At 50.6% G+C, this 15,131-nt stretch overlaps 1 protein-coding gene across 1 annotated transcript; it reads right to left on the bottom strand.

Moving 5' to 3' along the window:
- Nucleotides 1–1,668: 1,668 nt before the first annotated feature.
- On the bottom strand, nucleotides 1,669–10,451 carry LOC102097933 (protocadherin alpha-2-like). Its single transcript, XM_065030077.1, has 2 exons — nucleotides 8,007–10,451; nucleotides 1,669–1,755 (listed from the first exon to the last, which is right to left on the bottom strand). The coding sequence occupies exons 1-2, from the start codon at nucleotides 10,449–10,451 to the stop codon at nucleotides 1,669–1,671; spliced, it is 2,532 nt and encodes an 843-aa protein (XP_064886149.1).
- Nucleotides 10,452–15,131: the final 4,680 nt, after the last annotated feature.

Here is a 15,131-nt window from a genome sequence, read left to right as displayed (position 1 = left end):
CCGCAGGCGGAAACCGTGAGATTCGGCGACAACAGCCCGGACATCAGCTGAGATTACCGGACAATTACCGGACATCAGCTGGGAAACGCGGTATGCCAACCAAGAGGGAGGCTCTTAGGGACCAGCTGCATCTAGATGGAGCGCCGGTGAGTGCTGCTTGTTTCCTTTTTCGTCTCTTATTTCCTTCCTTTGTCTTCTTTCTTTCTTCCTTGCTTCCACTTTACTTGCATAGAGCCCTTTATTTTTCTTTTCCTTCTTAATTTCCTTCTGCTATTCTTTGTAGTTGTTTTTTTGTTTTGTTTTGTTTTACTTTATTTCCCTTTCCTTGTTCTCTTTCCTTATGTCTTCTCTTTCCTTCACTTTTCAGTCCTTTCTTTGCCTCCCCTCCTCTTCAGTTTCTATTCTTGTGTATTCAGCTCTTTTTTCCTTTACCAAATTGTTTTTAAAACACCTACACCACACTTGCCATAAAGCATGGAAATGCCTTTTGGTAAGAACTTGCATTCCTCTTCCCTACCACCTTCCATTTCTCTATACAGGGAACAACCTTCCCTATTTGCTACAGTCCATGCACCTGCAAATTTCCCTCCCTTAAGGAAAGAGGCTGCACTCTTCAGGCTCCTGTCTTCTTAAGGAGCCAGGAAATAACAGAGCAAGGCAATCGTATGGCAAAAAAAAACCAGCTCTGCTGCATGAGAACAGAATCCACCACCCTCAGAAACACCAGCCCAAGCCCCAAGTACTTGGACATCTAATGAATCAGGAGCCAAAGAGTTCAAACCATGCAGAGGAGTCTCTCATTGAGGAACTCAAATCCATCACAGTCCAGCACAATAACCCTCCAGGAAGGCTGAAAAAGCACAGACCAACCACAGCTCTCAAACACTCTTCTTCTGTCTCGATGAAGAGCTGTTCTTGTGGCCTCATCTTCTACATGCCTAATGAAAAGTCAAGCTCTTGTTTTTCTTTTCAGGCATGCACTGCCAGAACAACACACCAAGAACTTCTGTACCCAGGGGCATCACTCCCTTCAGAATGCCTCTCACTCATTAGCATGATCCACTCATCACACAGTGAAACAAAAGCCACCAAGGTAACCCCACAGCATTTTCGCTGAGAACACTGGATGCCCTACACATCTACTCCAAGAAATGCATTAAGGTCCCTCCTCCATCTGTGCTTGCTGCCACCATCTCAGCAAGAAAGGAACGCGAGCAGGCAGTGGTGCTTTGCTGCTTCAAACCCACAGTCATTTCAATCAAGGCAACATTCCATTGATCCAGCATGAAGATACCACGAAAGCACAGGAACAAAAGGACATCAGTCTCTTAAACACATCCTCTCTAATGAGCGACTTACCTGTAGCACCACTGGTTGCTTCTTCAGAATAAAAAAGAAACTGTTTAGGAATAGAATAATTGGTTTTAAAGGACATTTTCCCTTAATATTATTAATATCAGCAATTTCAGGTGATACTGGACAGAAAAAAGTTAGTTGCATTCTCCAAAAGCTTTCAAAATGCTGGACACTGTGTAGTGCTCCCTCATGCTCTTCTATCAAAAGGGAAGCTGGTGACATTTTGTCAACATCAGCCTCAGCTCCAGAAAGTGGAATAACCTTCCCCCACACAGACTGAATACCACCCAAAAACATGCAGCCTGACAGCTGTCAAAATTCCAGCATCTGCTTCTCATTGACTGTAAGCAGCACATTGCCAGTGTGAGAGAAGACAAAAAAAATGGGTGGGTGTTTTTGCTAAGAGAAAAGACAAAAAACAAAGGAACATGTTCAACTGTGCCAAAACACACGTTTGCCAACATCTTGAATATGCAGAGTGCTTCTTCCACTCCCTAGCAAAACTAAGACCAGAGTGGTGACTTCTGTCTGGCCAACGACATTCCACATCAAAAGCAAGAGATTTAAGGCCTGTATGGCAATTACTTTCAAAAGCAATATTACAACACGGAACATCAGGAAAGGAGGATATGCCAAACTTCTGGAGGTCCCAAGAAGATCCCAGGAGAGCAGCCCTGTGCACTGAAACTCTTCTCAAGGTTTTCTACTGGCATCCTCTCCTGTGCCATGGGAAACAGCATCTGCACAGCTAAGCAGACATTATCCAGTGCTTCTGCAGTGACACAGACTGTGTTCTGCCCAGCATCTCCATTTCTCTCAGGCAACACTCTTCCCCAAACAAAATCATTCTCCAAGTGACACATGCCCAGACTCTACTCAGTGCCACATGGAGCCATCACTGCCACAATACCCAGACATCGCTCCACCACAAGAACATGTCCCAGCTCTAAACCCCACACTGCATGTGACCCACATATTCACCTTCCCTCGTGATCGGCACAAAGAACATATGGACAGATGCAAAGGAATTCACTGCCTGACAGACCCATCCCAGATTCAGGAACTTCACCCTAAATACTTTGTGTCTTCTCAGCAATCACAGGTGGAAACACCACAGAGCTGCACGTTAAAGTTCTATAAGATTCTGTGATTAGAGCTGTGACAGCTGTGATCCCAGTCCACATGGATTTTATTCTTCAAGAGGACCATAACAAATGCCAAAGTGCAAGCACAATCACAATATCATTCGGGTGGGAGAATTTGTACCACAGAAAAACAGAGCTAGGCTGCTCTGCAGGGCTTGGTGTGTATGTGCACATATGAAAATTAACCATGTGTGACAACAGGACACACCATCTGTACCAAGGCCACCCATGCTGCAACTGCACAAGCAGGGGAAGTTGTGAGACCAAAGATTACACACACCTCACCACATCTCCTCACAAATCCTGTCTGAGGAGGAGCAAGGAATCATCATGGCAACATCAACAACTGCAGAAGTTCCTGTAGATGCCCACAAATACACAAGGACAGCAGGTTGAAGTGCTACACTCCTACAGCACCTTTCCTAAAACAAGAGATTCATCAGACAACATTCATCAGTCTGCATTCCATCTCCTCTTACCAACACATTTTCTACATCAGGCAAGCAGCAGCACAAGGGGCTGTCTCTGGTGGGAGACATTCATAACCTCAAAGTAAATTGTGGGCATTTAAATAACATGCAGTATGTCAAGATCCAGAAGGACTCCAGCTCCAGACCCTTGGAGCGTGGGAAAGGATCCTGGGCAAGAACACTCCATGCCCATCCTACCTCATGCTCTCCTCTAGGCATCCTCCATTCCCCACTCTGGGACATGCATTCTCAAGACAAGCAATTCATCTCCCATTCTTGTCTTATGACATGGCCCATAATCTTCCCAAAGATTTCCAATTCACACAGATAACCCTTCCCACTGCTCAAGGTAACTCTTCACATCAGTGTGCCATTGTCACATTCGTCTCTGTGATGTACCACAGTTCCCTTTCCCATCTCAGGGCTCACTCCAGCTTTTGTAGACCCTTTCATCGATAAGAATACTACAGAAAATAACACAGATGGTATAATAGAGGCAATGTCATCCAGACTCTCTGCAGGAGACCCTTCATGGTTTGCAATGCTTCAGCTATCTCAGAGGGAAATGTTATGCACAGGGGAGCTCTACTTTTTCTAAAGGTGATGTTGGGACAGCTCTAAACGGCAAGGGCACCACTTTCATTCTGTGAAATAACAGCGAAAATTTTGATGAGCACAGTACTGGAACGGATTATATGAACTGTGAAGGACAATTCGTTTTGCAGTTTTGTTTGTTTGGGTTTTTACGGTTCTTTCTCCAACTGAACATTTCTGGGTCTTCATATACCTCAAAAAAGAGCCGTTCTTCCTGCTTCATCTTCCACCTGCACACTGAATGGCAAGCTCTTGCTTTTCCTTTCAGGCAGGCACACACTGCCACAACAACATGGCAAGAACTGCCGTGCTCATGGGCATCAATCCCCATGGAATACCTCTCCTTCTTTAACATGAGCCACCCATCACACAGCCAAATAAAAGCCACAAAGGTAACACTACAGCATTTTCACTAAGAACAGTCCCATTGTCCTGAAGGAACTGGCTGATGTAGGTACCAAACCCCTCTCCATGCTTTTTCAAGAGTCATGTCAGTCAGGTGAAGTCCCTGGTGACTGGAAAAAGGGAAACATTTCACCCATTTTTAAAAAGGGTAGAAAGGAGGATCCTGGAAACTACCAACCTCTCAGCCTCACCTCTGTGCCTGGGAGGACCATGCAACAGATCCTCCTAGAAGCTGTGCTGAGGCACATGGAAGACAGGGAGGTGATTAAAGGCCGCCAGCAGGGCTTCAAAAGGGCCAGTCCTGCCTGGCCAAACTAGTGGATTTCTGTGATAGAGTGACTACCTCAGTGGACAAGGGAAGAGCTGTAATCAGTCTGGATTTCTGTAAGGCCTTTGATGTAGTCTCCCACAACATCCTTGTCCCCCACAACATTCTTCTCTCTACATTGAGAAGATATGGATTTACTGGATGGGTGGATGAGGAACTGACTAGTAGAGGTCAACAGCTCAATGTCCAGATGGAGATCAGTGAGGAATGGTGACCCTCAGGGATCCGTACGTCCCACACCTGAGGGACAGAATGTCATTCAGAAGGACCTGGACAAGCTCAAGAAGTGAGCCAATGCAAAATTCCTGCGGTTCAAAAGGGCTACATGCAAGGGCCTGCACCTGGGTCAGGGCAACCCCTGGTATCAATACAGGCTGGGGGATGAAAGGATGGAGAGCAGCCCTGTGGAGAAGGACTTGGAGGTCCTGGACACAAGCTGACTATGCGCACTCACAGTCCTGAAAGCCCAATATATCCTGGGCTGCATCAGAAGAAGTGTGGTCAGCAGTTCGAGAGAGGTGATTCTACCCCTCTACTCCACTTTGGTGAGACCCCACCTGGAGTACTGTGTCCAGCTCTGGAGTCCTCAGCCCAGGAAAGACATGGACCTGTTGGAGCATGTCCAGAGAAGGCCACAAAAATTATCAGAGGGATGGAAGACCTCTCCTATGAGGAAAGGCTGAGAGAGCTGTGGTTGTTCACCCTGCAGAAGTGAAGGCTCTGGGGAGACTTTATTCCTGCCTTTCAACACCTAAAGGGGGCTTATAAGAAAGATGGGGACAGACTTTTCTATAGGGTCTGTAGTGACTGGACAAGGAGTGATGGCTTTTAATCAAAAGGAGGGGAGATTTAGACTATCTTTAAGGAAAACATTTCTTACTATGAGGGTGGTGAAACACTGGCCCAGGTTGCCATCTCCCATCCCTGGAGACATTCAAGGCCAGGCTGGACTGGGGTGTGAGGATATGCGGAATTTCTGGAGGTCCTCAGAGGATCCCAGGCAAGTAGTGCACAGGGACACTGCTTGAGATTTTCTACTACCATCCTGTCTTTCATGCCGTGGGAAATGAGATCAGCTAAACAGATGTTCTCTACTTCTCCCCCAATGACACACACCATGTTCTACCCAGCCTCTCCATTTCCATCAGGCAACACTCCTCCCTGCTCAAGGTCACCCTCCGAGTGCCACATGCCCAGGCCCTACTCAGTGCCATGTGGAGCCATCACTGCCAAAATACACAAACGTTGCTCCACCACAAGAACATGCGCCAGCTCTAAACACCTCTCTCTGCACAAGGCACTGTCTCTGGTGGAGACAATCATAAGCTCAAAAAATACTGTGGGCACCTCAGTACCACACACTGTCTCAAGATTCAGGACTCCAACTCCAGATCCTTGTGAGTCTGATAAAGGTTCCTGGGCAAGAACATTCCACAGCCAACCTGCCTCATGCTTTCCCCTAGGCATCCTCCATTTCCCACTCTGGGACATGCGTTCTCAAGACAAGCACATCAGCTCCCATTCTTCTTCTTACAATATGGCCCATCATCTACCCAAAGTTTTCCAGTTCCCACAGTCAGGTCTTCCCACTGCTCAACGTCACCCATCACTGCAGGTGATGTCCACGCCCTACTCAGTACCACTGCCACATTCACCTCTGTGCTGTGCCACAGTTTCCTTTCCAACCTCAAGGCTCAATCCAACTTTCGCAGACCCTTCCCAGCAATGAGAGTACCATAAAAAACATGCACATATAGAAGCACAGAATGTCCTGAATTGTAAGGGACCCACAAGGATCATCGAGTCCAACTTCTGTCCCTGCATATGACAACCCCACAGTTCACACCGTATGTCTGAGGGTATTGTCCAGTCTCTTCTTGAACACTGTCAGGCTTGGGGCCGTGACACCTCCCTGGGGAGCCTGTTCCAGTGCTCCAGCACCCCTCGAGTGAAGAACCTTTTCCTAGTGTCCTACCTAAACCTCCCCTGGCACATCTTCCTGCCCTTCCCTCAGATTCTGTCATTGGTCACTAAAGAAAAGAGTTCGGTGCCTGCCTCCTTCCACTGTGAGGAAGCTGTAGCCACCATGAGGTCTCTCCTCTCAGTCTCCTCTTCTCCAGCCTGAACAAACCAAGTGACTTTAGCGACCCCTCATACAGCTTCCTCTCCAAACCCTTCACCAACTTGGTAACCCTCTTCTGGACACTCTGCATTAGCTTAATATATTTTTTTATCCCATGTCACCCAGTACTGCACACAGTGCTCCAGATGAGGCTGCACCAGTGTAGAGTAGGGCAGGACAATTCCCTCCATTGCCCAGTTGGCCGTGCTGTGCTGGATACACCCAGGACACGGTTGGCCTCTTGGCTGCCAGGGCACACTGTTGGCTCATGTTCAACTTGCCATCAACCAGATGTTGACCAGGCATTGTCCATAACTTCTGCTGGATGAAACAATGCTTTTCTTTAGTTCTCCTCAATAAGAACAAGCCGAGGAGCTCCAGCAAGGACGTCAAGGCAGATATATCATACACATGGTGTCCAGCAGACTCTCTACAGCTGACACTTAAGGTTTGACAATGCTTCAGCAACTTCAAAGGAAAATGTTACAGACCTGAAAGCAATACTCTTTGTACAAGTCATTTTTGGAAAAATCTAATGGCAATGGGCAGTGATTTCATTGAGTGAGAGACCAACCCATATGTTGACAAAGATATCAATCTTGCGGATAGTATCTACTGTAATGCAGAATTTCCATGAGATATTATGTTGTTGTTGTTGAAAGGAGCATTTCCAGAGAACTGGTAATGGTGTTGCTGCTAACGCAAATATTGAAAGAGTATCAAAACAAGTTAGTGTTCATCAAGCCACCTGTCCAGCCAAAAACTCAAGTTCAAAACACAGTCAGGAGAGTGGGAGAAGAAAAAGAAAAATCCTGTTTCTTACACTTGCATTGGGTCACACTCCTGTCTCTAACCACTTTATACTACTAACTATGGTTACAACATACTTGGAAAAAAAATAAATGGAAAACTCCTCAATGTCCTCCCTACTTTCTAATGATGGTGTTAGAGCCAAACAAAAAGAAGAATTTACACCATGGGGAGATAAAATCTTTGAGAACTCCCAATTGGCCCTACTCTCTCTTACAGAGAAGAATGAGAGGAGGACAAAGGAACCGCAGCTGACAACCCCACTACGGTCAGAACTCAGCAAAGGTAATAAGCAGTAAATAGTCCTTGGGGTCCTGTCACCTTCAGAACCTGTGTGTCTTCCTCTAAGCAAGGTAGGGTGGAAATACTACACATCATGAAGCAAGACCATCTCAAAAGCCCACGTTGTGGCACCTCTCATCACAATCCACAGTGATTTCATTCGACGGGAGAACAACTCACACCTACAACAGCAAAACTCACCTGTCAACTCTAACTGCTGCATGACATGGTAATACATTCCTTAGCTTTCCCCAAAAAGCATGAGCCAAGGGGCTCCGGCAAGGATGCCAAGGAAGTTGAAAAGGTCCCTTTTACATCCTTAACCACCTGACACGTGTGGGCCCAGGGGCGCAGCCTGGTTCCCACCACTGGCAGCTCAGGGAGTGTGAGAGAAGGACCAGAAGAGGGAGAAAAGCGAAAGGGGGTAGAAAGGCAAGAAGGAGAAATGGGGAGTTGGGGAAGGGGTAAAAAGCAAGACAGTGGGGGACACTGACCGTGTCCAGGAGAGTGGGCGGCTCCGGCTGCGTCTCCTTCACCGCGGGGCCGGGCGGCGGTGGGAAGTTGGGGCTGAAAACCATCAGGTCGCTCTTGCCCGCGCCGTCCGCCACGCACAGGCTCCGGCTCTGGCGCTGCGAGTACGACCAGCTCCCCACTTCGCTGGCGCACACCAGCGTCGCCGGCCCGGGCCCCGACAGCACGCCCGCCCGCGGCGCCCACCGCGACGCCCCGTACAGCACCACCGCCAGCAGGAACAGGCTCGACACCGCGCAGATGGCCACCACCAGCCACACGTTCGTTGTCGCCGCCGCTCCTGTCGCTGCCGCACCATCCTCTGCTGGACGTAGCCCCGCTCTGGATGACGACGACGAGCCCGCGGCCGCCAGCACCGCCTCGGAGCCCTCCACCAGCGACACGCTGAGCGTGGCCGTGGCCGAGCGCGCCGGCTCCCCGTGGTCCCGCACCACGATCACCAGCCTCTGCCGCGGGCCGTCCGCCTCCTCCAGCGCCCGCGCCGTGCTCACCTCGCCGCTGTACAGCCCCACGCGGAACAGGCCCTTCCCCCGCGGCTCCCACAGCTCGTAGCGCAGCCACGCGTTGTAGCCCGAGTCCGCGTCCAACGCGCGGATCTTCGCCACCACCTGTCCCGCCGGCGCCCCCCACGCCGCCCACGCCCACAACGCCCCCGATACCGCTTCGCCCGACACCCCGGGCCCCGGCCCGCCGCTTCCAGCCGGCAGCAGCGCCGGCGCGTTGTCGTTCTCGTCCACCACGAACAGCTTTACCGTGGCGTTGCCGCACAGCGGCGGCTCCCCCGCGTCCACCGCCCGCACCTCGAACTGCAGCACCTGCACCTCCTCGTAGTCCAACGGCTGCAGCGCCCACAGACGCCCGCTCTCCGCGTCCACCGACACGTAGCTCGACGCCGGACGCCACCCCCCGCCCGCCGACGTGACACCGCCCACGACGCCCTCCCACACCGAGTACCGCACGCGCCCGTTGTCCGCCTCGTCCGGGTCCCGCGCCCACAGACGCGCCAGCTCCGCGCCCGCCGCGTTGTTCTCCCGCGCCAGCACCGTGTACACGGCCTGCGCGAACGCCGGCGCGTTGTCGTTCACGTCCGACACCGGCACCCGCACTCCGCGACGGCCGCGCAGCGACGGCGACCCGCCGTCCTCCGCCCGCACCTCCACCTCGTACTCCGACACCCGCTCCCGATCCAGCGCCTCCCGCAGCACCAGCGAGTACGACCCCGCGAACGTCGACACCAGCCTGAACGGCGCCGCCGGCCACACCGCGCAGCGCACATGACCGTTCGCCCCCGAGTCCCGGTCCGACACGCTCAGCAGCGCCACCACCGTCCCCACCGACGCGTCCTCCGGCACCGGCACCGACAGCGACGTCACCCACACCTCCGGCGCGTTGTCGTTCACGTCCAGCACCTCCACCACCACCTTGCAGTGACCCGACAAAGGTGGCGTCCCTCTATCTGTCGCTTCGATTTGTATCTCATATGAACGCACGTCTTCGAAGTCCAGAGCGCCCGTGAGATGGATCTCCCCACTCTTCGGATTTAAAAGGAAAAGGTTTATTCCTTTTGGAGGAAAAATATTGCTCGCTGTGAACGTAATTTCGCCATTGATTCCCACGTCCGGATCCGTGGCGTTCACTCGCATCACGAGCGTCCCCTCTGCAGCGTTCTCCGGCAACTGCACTTTATACACAGTCTGGTTGAACTGGGGCGCGTTGTCGTTCGCGTCCAGCACCGAGATCTCCAGCTCCATCGTGCCCGTCAGAGACGGCCGGCCCCCGTCACTCGCCGTCAGCACCAAACGGTGCACGGGCAGCGACTCGCGGTCCAGTGCTTTTGTGAGCACCAGAAACAGAGATTCTCGGTATTCTTCAGCCCGCTGTAAATCCAAACCGAAATGCTCAGTAGGACTGAGTGTATAAGAGAGCTGTGCATTAACTCCGATATCTGCATCCGAGGCGCCCTCCAGAGGAAACCGAGACCCCGTCAGAGACGATTCCGCGATGCTGAGGTTTTTCCGGGCGGCGGGGAAGAGCGGGGCATTGTCGTTGATGTCCGTGACCTCCAGCTCCACGTGGAACACGCGCAGCGGCCGCTCCACCAGCACCTCCAGGCGCAGGGCGCACGGCGCGCTCTTCCCGCACAGCTCCTCCCGGTCCAGCCGCGAGCTCACCACCAGCGCCCCGCTCGCCCCGCTCACCTCCACGCTCGCCCGCCGGCCCTGCGACACCAGCCGCAGCCGCCGCGCCTCCGCCTCGCCCGCCTCCAGGCCCAGGTCCTGCGCCAGACGCCCCACCACCGTCCCGGCCTTGGCTTCCTCCGGCACCGAGTACCGCACCTGCCCGCCGACCAGCGCCCAGGCCGCCTGCAGCACCAGCACCCGCAACACGGGCCCCCACCACACGCACATCGCTGCTGCTGTCGCCGCCGCCACCCGCCCGGGCCCCGCACGGCTCCCCGCCGCCGCCCGGACTCACCGGCTCTCCTGCCCGCCCCGCGCCGCCCCCCCGCGCTCACAGCCGGGCTCTCCGCCGCACCGGGGCGGAGCCGCCGAGCCGCTCGGCCGTCGTTTCTGAGCCTGCAGCGACACCGTGTGCTGCTCCGCCGCCGCACACGCTCCCACCAACGCACCCGCGCTGCTCAGCTCCTCTCTCAGCTCTCCCTTCCCGTCTCCTCTTTTTCTTATTTCTTCCCACTTTCATTTCTTTCTTCCTTGCTTGCTCACTGCTTGTTCGCATAGGTTCTTTTCCTTTCATCTTCTTTTCCTTGCTTTCTCTTTACTACTTTTAAATATTATTTTTCTACTCTTTTTCCTTCCTCTATTCCTGCTTTCTTTCCTCCGTTTTCTCTCCTTTCTTCTTCTGTTTCTTTCCACAACGCTACCTAGTCTATACTCCCTTTTCCTTCTTCCATCCTTGTCTCCACCTTTACAACATCTCGCAGATCATCCATGCCCGTTGCCGCTGTAGCGGAGACCGTCAAAAGACGGAGGCATCAGCACCTACTAGGGGACATCGCGTGCAAAGAGGTACCTTAACCGAGGCGGAGGCAGTTAGGAACCAGCTCCGTTCGGCATCTAGAGGTAAAGTTGGCGCGTTCTAATAATCTTCTTTACAGGTTCTTCCTTTTTTAAAATCATCGTTGTCATCTTCCTTCCTTAGTTAGTTTCTTGCCTTATGTCGTCCTATCTTGTTTTATTATTTCTTTTTCCTTCTTCTTTCTTTCCTTCTTTCTCTCCCTCACGTCCTTTTCATACACAGTAAAAGCATAACTACATGCTAGTATTTAATTTATCGTTTCTTCTTTTCTTTATCTTCTTTCTCTCTATTGCTTGATTCGTACGTGTTTGCATGTATTTCTATCATTCCCTCCTTCCTTCTCTTCGCTGTCCCCTTACTCCTTCTCTTATCTCTTCACTTCTCCCCTTTACCTGTATGTTTCTTCCATGTCTTTGTCACACTCGACATGGAACACGGAGATGCCCTCAGGCAAGAGGTCTTTCCTCTTCCTCACGACTTTTCATCAAGCCTTACACGCTGTCACTTAGTGCCGAGCAGGTCAACGTCCTCAACTCCATTAACCATGCACAGGTAACATCGGTGCATGCTGCTAATCTCCTCTATCATCCATTCCTTCTCCTTTTTTTCTCCCATCCTTCCATCTTCCTTTCCTTTCCTTTCCTTTCCTTTCCTTTCCTTTCCTTTCCTTTCCTTTCCTTTCCTTTCCTTTCCTTTCCTTTCCTTTCCTTTCCTTTCCTTTCCTTTCCTTTCCTTTCCTTTCCTTTCCTTTCCTTCCCTTCCCTTCCCTTCCCTTCCCTTCCCTTCCCTTCCCTTCCCTTCCCTTCCCTTCCCTTCCATTTTCCTCTCGTTCTCTTTTGACCTCTTTTCTTTTTTTTCTCTTCCTTCCCTCTTTCCTCCTTCTATTCTTTCTCTTCCATTTTCATTCTGGGTCCAGCCTGCAATATTCTCATGTCCCGTTTGCTTCTGCTTCTGTCCTTATCTCTTCTTCTGTTGTTCACGTTGACAAAAATATTTTCCACACGACTACATCACACTGGCCATGAAGCACGGAAATGGCAAGAACTCTCATTCCCCTTCCATTCCACCTTCCATGCCTCCAGAAAGGAGTAACCTTCCAGTTTATGCAGGACACAGACTGCACGTTCACATCACCCCACCTCTCCTCTGGAGTAAAACCACACTCTTCTGCCTCCAGTACACTCGACGACCCAGCACATAACACAGCAAGGCAATCCACTGGCAAAGAACAGCTCTGCCACATCACAACAGAATTCATCACGCTTGGAAACACAAGACCAAGACGCAGGTATTTGGACACCTCTACAAACAGGCTCCATGAGTCCAAACAATGCAGGGGACTCTCTCATTTACCAACTCCAACCCATCACAACCCAGCACAACAATGCTCCATAAAGGCTGAAAATGCACAGGGCAACCACAGCTCCCAAGCTCTCTTCATGTACCTCAATGAAGAGTTGTTCTTCTGGTCTCATTTTCCACCTGAATGCTAAAATCAAGCTCTTGCTTTCCCCTTCAGGCAGGCATGCAATGCAGGAACAACACACCAAGAGCCTCAGTATCCAGGAGCAGTAGCCCCCATGGAATACCTCTCCTTCATCAGCATAAGCCACCTGTCACACAGCCAAACGCCACCAAGGTAACATGTTTTCACTGAGAACAACCCCTTGACACCAAACACATCCACTCTGAAAACTCACTGGGGTCCCTTCTCTATCCATAATTGCTGCCACCAGCTCACACTGTGCCTGGAAGCAACAAGAAGGGAACGAGAGCAGGCAGTGTTGCTTTGCTGCTCCAAAGCTACAGGTATTACCATCCAGGCAACATTCCAATGATAAAAAATAATGATTCCATGATTTAACAAGAGCAAAACACATCTGTCTCTCAAACACACCTTCCTTAAATATCATAGTCTTACCTGTAGCATCACTGGTTGCTTCTTCAGAAAAAGAAACATTTTCAGGACAGAAGAATTGCTTCTAAGGGACATTTTCGCTTAACATTTAGGTAGAACCTCAACAGAAAGAACTCAAACACCCTGCAAAAGCCTCAAAATTACTGGACAGTGTGCAGTGCTCTCTTATGCGCTTATATCAGAGGGCAAGCAGAAGGGAGACCTGAAAGATAAGGATATTCTCTCAACATCAATCTCAGTTCAGGAGAGTGGAAAAGCCATCCCCCACACTGATGCCAGTTGGTCCAAAACTCTGCAACCAGACAGCTGTGAAAATTCTGACGTCTGCATCTCACCCACTGTTCCAAACACAATGCCAATGTGAGACAATAAAAACCACAAGGGTGGGAGATTTTGCTGAGAGAAGAAAACTGAAAGAACCCATTCCATGCATATCGAAGTGCAAGGTTTGCCAACATCTTAAATGTGAAGAGCACTTCTTCCCTTGCCTAGCAGGGGAGATGAGAAGAGACGTGACCAAGTTTAGAGAAGTCAAAGTGATCAGCATTACAAAAACTTCTGTTTGACCAACAGCATACCATGTTCAGGAGAAAATTATGAAAGGAGCCTATGGCAGATGAATTCACATCACAGAGGTATACTGTGGAAGATAAAAGGGTGCAAGGATTTGCAGAACTTGTGGAAGTCTGAGTGGTGTGTGGGAAAGCAGCACCGTGTGCTGGGAATCTTCTCAAGGTCCTCTACTAGCATTCTCTAACTGAGGCCATGGGAAATATTTCCATCTAAGCAGAAATTATCCAGTACTTCTGCAGTGACGCAGACTGTGTTCTACCCAGCATCTCCATTTGCCACGGGCAACACCCTTCCCCACTCACTGTCACTCCTCCCCACTCTTCCCCATTCACAGTGACACATGCCCAGGCCCTACCTGGTGTCACTCAGAGCATCACTGCCACAATACCCACACCTTGCTCTACCACAAGAACATGTCCCAACCCCAATCCCCACTCTGAGCATGACCTTGGCCTCTGGTCATCCTCACCTTCCCTCGTGATCAGCAAAAAGATGGATGCAAAGATATTCACTGTCTGGCAGACTCTTCCCAGGTGACTGAGCTTCACCCTGAGAACACTTTGTATCTTCTCAGCAGTCTCAGATGGAAACACCATAGCACTGCATGTTAGAGTTCTTCTTACAGATTCTGTGAGTAGAGTTGTAACAGCTCAAATCCCAGTCCACACAGATTTTATTATTTAAAAAGAACACACCAAATGTCAAGGTGCAAGTGCATACACAGTATCAACTGGGTGGGGAAATTTGTACTACAGAGAACCAGAGCTGGGCTGCTCTGCAGGACTTGGCACATACACGAACACATCAGAACAAGCCATGTGTAACAGGACACAGTATTTCTACTGAGGCCAACTGTACAAGTGCACAACTAGGGGAAGTCGGGAGCACAGAGATCACACCCACCTCCTCATATCCCCTTAAAAATCCTGCTTGAGGAGGAGGAAGAAACCATCATGGCGAGATAAATGCCTGTGGAACCTCCTGTACACGACCACCATTGTGCAAGGACAGCAGACTGAAGCACTATCCTCCCACAAGGCCTCTCCCAAAACTAGATGGAAAAGGTCCATCAGACAGTATTCATCTCTCTGCATCTCACCCCTCTTAGTAACACATTGGCTATGGCAAGCAGGCAGCAGCACAAGGGACTGTCTCTAGTGGGAGATACTCATAACTTCACAGAAGATTGAGTGCATTTCAATAGCACACACTATCTCATGATCAGAAAGACCTTCAACACTAGATCCATAGAGTCAGGTAATAGATCTTAGGCAAGAAGACCTTGTACAAAACTTGCCTCATGCTTTCCTCCATTCACAACGCAGGAATTTGTGTTCTTAAGACAAGCAGATTATGTCCTCTTCTCATCGTATGACATGGCCTATGGTCTTCCCAAGGATTTCCAGCTATCTTAAACAAGCATCCCGTTCACATCCTTAAGCATCTGCCAAGCACCCAACACCCACGGGCAACGGGGCTCACCCCGGCTCCCATCACCACTTGCCCAGGGAGTGAAAGAGAAGGGACACGGAGGGAAGAAGAACGAGAGAGTCGAGAAAGG

Source organism: Columba livia, chromosome 14 (genome assembly GCF_036013475.1).
Source record: "Columba livia isolate bColLiv1 breed racing homer chromosome 14, bColLiv1.pat.W.v2, whole genome shotgun sequence".
NCBI classification, from domain to species: domain Eukaryota; kingdom Metazoa; phylum Chordata; class Aves; order Columbiformes; family Columbidae; genus Columba; species Columba livia.
The sequence above is the reverse complement of the archived record's forward strand: the minus strand, read 5'-3'. Positions and strand labels throughout refer to the sequence as shown.

Coding starts and splice junctions, on each gene's coding strand:
- LOC102097933 (XM_065030077.1), bottom strand. CDS start 10,451: ATGTGCGTGTGGTGGGGGCCCGTGTTGCGGGTGCTGGTGCTGCAGGCG. Junction 1,756..8,006: donor CGCCCACTCTCCTGGACACG/GTCAGTGTCCCC, acceptor CTTTTCTCTTAG/CAAAAACACCCACCCATTTT.